We start from the raw sequence: 3,611 nt of genomic DNA on the forward strand, positions 1-3,611 counted from the left end.
CCCCAGCTTGAGAAATGCTGACTGTGTTCTTCCCTTTTGGTTTTCTAGTTCCAAATATTTGCATATTTTATTATAGTACCTGATTTTATCTTCTTGAGCTGATCTTTGAAATTTTCTGTTCAGCTCTTGGTTGCCTCCATTATGTATATGCACCAAAGTTTATCAACTCTTCCATTGCTGGACATTTAGTCTGTCTCCATTGTTTTACTATTGTGAATAATAATGCTGCAGTGAACATTGGTGTGCATATATCTACTTGTTTCAATTTTATTATCTTTAAATTCCATTTTCCATGACCTTTCTGAAGCTTTCTCATGTGTGTGTGTATACACATATTTAGTATGTTTATTATTTTATAAGTTCCAACAAATGAACCATAACTACTCCAAAGTAAAAGTAATCTGATAAATATGGAAGTAATAGCCATTACTGGTGTGCACCGGACCTCAAGGTCAGTTTGAACTACACGGTCAGTGGGTCACTCACCAACCACTCCTTGGACAACTTTTATAGGGTCACTATGAGTTGGAACCAAGTCGACAGCACTTAACTACAAGGGCCATTACTTCTTTGTTGTTTGTTGTAGAGTCTTAGGCTTCCATCTTCTCTTTTGTCTTTTTCTAAGAAAAAGCTGCTAAAAAATTATTAGAGGAGGATTCATATAAGAAAACAATATCTTATAAATATTATTAATCAAATTTCATCAGACTTAATTGCTGTTCTCTAATTTTTAATTAAATAATAACATGAAATAAAACAAAACATGGTAAGCCATGTATTTGTTGTTGTCGCTAAGTGCCGTGGAGTCGGTTCCGACTCATAGCGACCCTGCACAGGGTTTCCGAGGTTGTAAATCTTTACGGGAGCAGAACGCCTCCTCTTTCTCCCGCGGAACCGCTGGTAGTTTCGAACTGCTGACCTTATGGTTCACAGCCCGATTCATAACCACTACACTACCAGAGTTCCTTAAGCCATGTATATAGAGAGTCCATTTTTAGAGGTAGTGTCATATGATCATTACAATGTGACTTGGAAACTGTCATTATGTACTCAGCTCTACTTATGGGCAATTTCCATGGTATGTTATTAGGTCATATCTTCTTATTATGGGCAGTGGTGAATGATTATTTGATACACAGTTATCTTAGTTTACCTTTGTAAACTAAATTTCTAATCCACCAAGACTACTAAACACTCCTTGACATTTTTCTAATTTTGTTAAATGATCATGGGATACTAGAAACCTACTCAAAAGTATCTTTTAATTGTTTCCTTTTTTATAATTTCTCCATTCTGTCATAAAAGACACCCTAGTAGCATAGGGGGTTACATGTTGGGCTGCTAACTGCTCAGTCAGAAGTTTCAATCTACTAGTCACTCCATGGGAGAAAGCATACAGCCTTCGAAGTCCTATAAAGGGTTTTTATGAGTTGGAACCAACTCAATAGCTAACAGCACCAACAGCATCCTAGAGTAAAAACATGCTACAAGTTCCTTGTTCTCCATGAGCCTTATGATAATATTGTTACTGTAACTTTGAATTAAGTAAAAATGGTTTATCATTTTTAATGTTACTGTAAACATACTTTAAGTATTGCAGTTACAAGTCATTTTATAATGGTAGAGATGTTAGGCTGCTTTATTCATAAAAGTTGTTGTAGCTGATTAATAAATGTTTTGAAAATTATTGCTTATTACTGTCCTCACTGAATTTTTCATTGAAATGAAAAGAAAAATAAAACATATAATCTGAACTCCATTTTTTCAATCCTGGGGAATATATATGTGTGTATGTGTGTGTGCATGTATGTGTGTGTGTATATACATTATTCTAAAAGGGAAAAAATACTTTAAAACCTTCTCTGAACTTTATTTTTCCTCCTTTGTTACAGGTATCCATTTCTCAGGTATAAAAATCCTTAAAACAAATAACAATGGATTTCTTAAATTCATCTGATCAAAATCTGACCTCAGAAGAACTGCTAAACAGAATTCCATCCAAAATACTGGTGTCCCTCACTCTCTCTGGATTGGCACTGATGACAACGACTATCAACTCTCTTGTGATTGCTGCAATTATTGTGACCCGGAAGCTGCACCACCCAGCCAATTATTTAATTTGTTCCCTTGCAGTCACAGATTTTCTTGTAGCTGTCCTAGTGATGCCCTTTAGCATTGTGTATATTGTAAGAGAGAGTTGGATTATGGGACAAGTGGTCTGTGACATTTGGCTGAGTGTTGACATCACCTGTTGCACATGCTCCATTCTGCATCTCTCTGCTATAGCTTTGGATCGGTATCGGGCAATCACAGATGCTGTCGAGTATGCCCGAAAGAGGACTCCCAAGCATGCTGGCATCATGATTACAGTAGTTTGGATTATATCTATCTTGATCTCAATGCCACCTCTGTTCTGGAGGCACCAAGGAACTAGCCGAGATGATGAGTGCATCATCAAGCACGACCATATTGTTTCCACTATTTATTCAACATTTGGGGCTTTCTACATCCCACTAGCATTGATTCTGATCCTGTACTATAAAATATATAGAGCAGCAAAGACACTATACCACAAGAGGCAAGCAAGTAGAATTGCAAAAGAGGAGCTAAATGGCCAGATCCTCTTGGAGAGTGGTGAGAAAAGCACTAGACTGGTCTCCACACCTTACATGCTAGAAAAGTCTTTATCTGAGCCATCAACGGACTTCGATAAAATTAATAGCACAGTGAAAAGCACTAGGTCTGAATTCAAGCATGAAAAATCTTGGAGACGGCAAAAGATCTCAGGCACGAGAGAACGCAAAGCAGCCACTACCCTGGGATTAATCTTGGGTGCATTTGTAATATGTTGGCTTCCTTTTTTTGTAAAAGAATTGGTTGTTAATGTCTGTGAAAAATGTAAAATTTCTGAAGAAATGTCCAATTTTTTGACATGGCTTGGATATCTCAATTCCCTTATAAATCCACTAATCTATACAATCTTTAATGAAGATTTTAAGAAAGCATTCCAAAAACTTGTGCGATGTCGATGTTAGTTTTAAGAAAGATTATTATCAAGGAGTGGTTTTGGTGTCGGGGGAGATAATTAAATGAATGTTAAATGATAAAACATTTAAACTTTTAAAAAGGAATATATGAAAACCGCTATAATGATAAGAACAAAATTAATATTTGAATAGGAACGTGAATACAAAGTTTATTGATTTAAATCTATTTATTTCAACTCTAATTCTAGGGTATTCAGAATTAGGAAGTAATTTTAAACAAATATAAACAATACTTTCCCTAGGCAATGTTCCTTAACTGTTGTTAAGTGTCATGGAGTCAGTTCCGACCCATAGGAACTGTATGCAGGATTTCTGAGGAGCAACTGGTGAGCTTGAACCACCAAACTTGAGGTTTAAACCGACTTTGCAGTCTAGTGTATTAAGCCACAGCACCACATCAAGACTATATATATATGGAGAAAGACACACCACATCAAGACTATATATATATGGAAAAAGACAGTGATTAATGATAGTGATTTTCCAGGTTTATTTCTTATAACATTATTTGAAACATACCTCCATTCATAATTTCCATATTATCCTATTGGTTTTTATATAATT

The 3,611-nt window shown here is 35.7% G+C and overlaps 1 protein-coding gene across 1 annotated transcript; it reads left to right on the forward strand.

Moving 5' to 3' along the window:
• Nucleotides 1–1,898: 1,898 nt before the first annotated feature.
• Nucleotides 1,899–3,294, forward strand: LOC102833281 (5-hydroxytryptamine receptor 1F-like). Its single transcript, XM_006864652.1, has one exon. The coding sequence runs from the start codon at nt 1,935–1,937 to the stop codon at nt 3,033–3,035; it is 1,101 nt and encodes a 366-aa protein (XP_006864714.1). The 5' UTR covers nt 1,899–1,934; the 3' UTR covers nt 3,036–3,294.
• The last annotated feature ends 317 nt before the right edge of the window (nt 3,295–3,611 follow it).

The sequence above is a fragment of the Chrysochloris asiatica genome, unplaced genomic scaffold (genome assembly GCF_000296735.1).
Source record: "Chrysochloris asiatica unplaced genomic scaffold, ChrAsi1.0 scaffold00068, whole genome shotgun sequence".
Taxonomy (NCBI): domain Eukaryota; kingdom Metazoa; phylum Chordata; class Mammalia; order Afrosoricida; family Chrysochloridae; genus Chrysochloris; species Chrysochloris asiatica.

Bases quoted from the DNA above. Each gene is read 5' to 3' on its own strand.
- LOC102833281 (XM_006864652.1), top strand. From the start codon at position 1,935: ATGGATTTCTTAAATTCATCTGATCAAAATCTGACCTCAGAAGAACTG.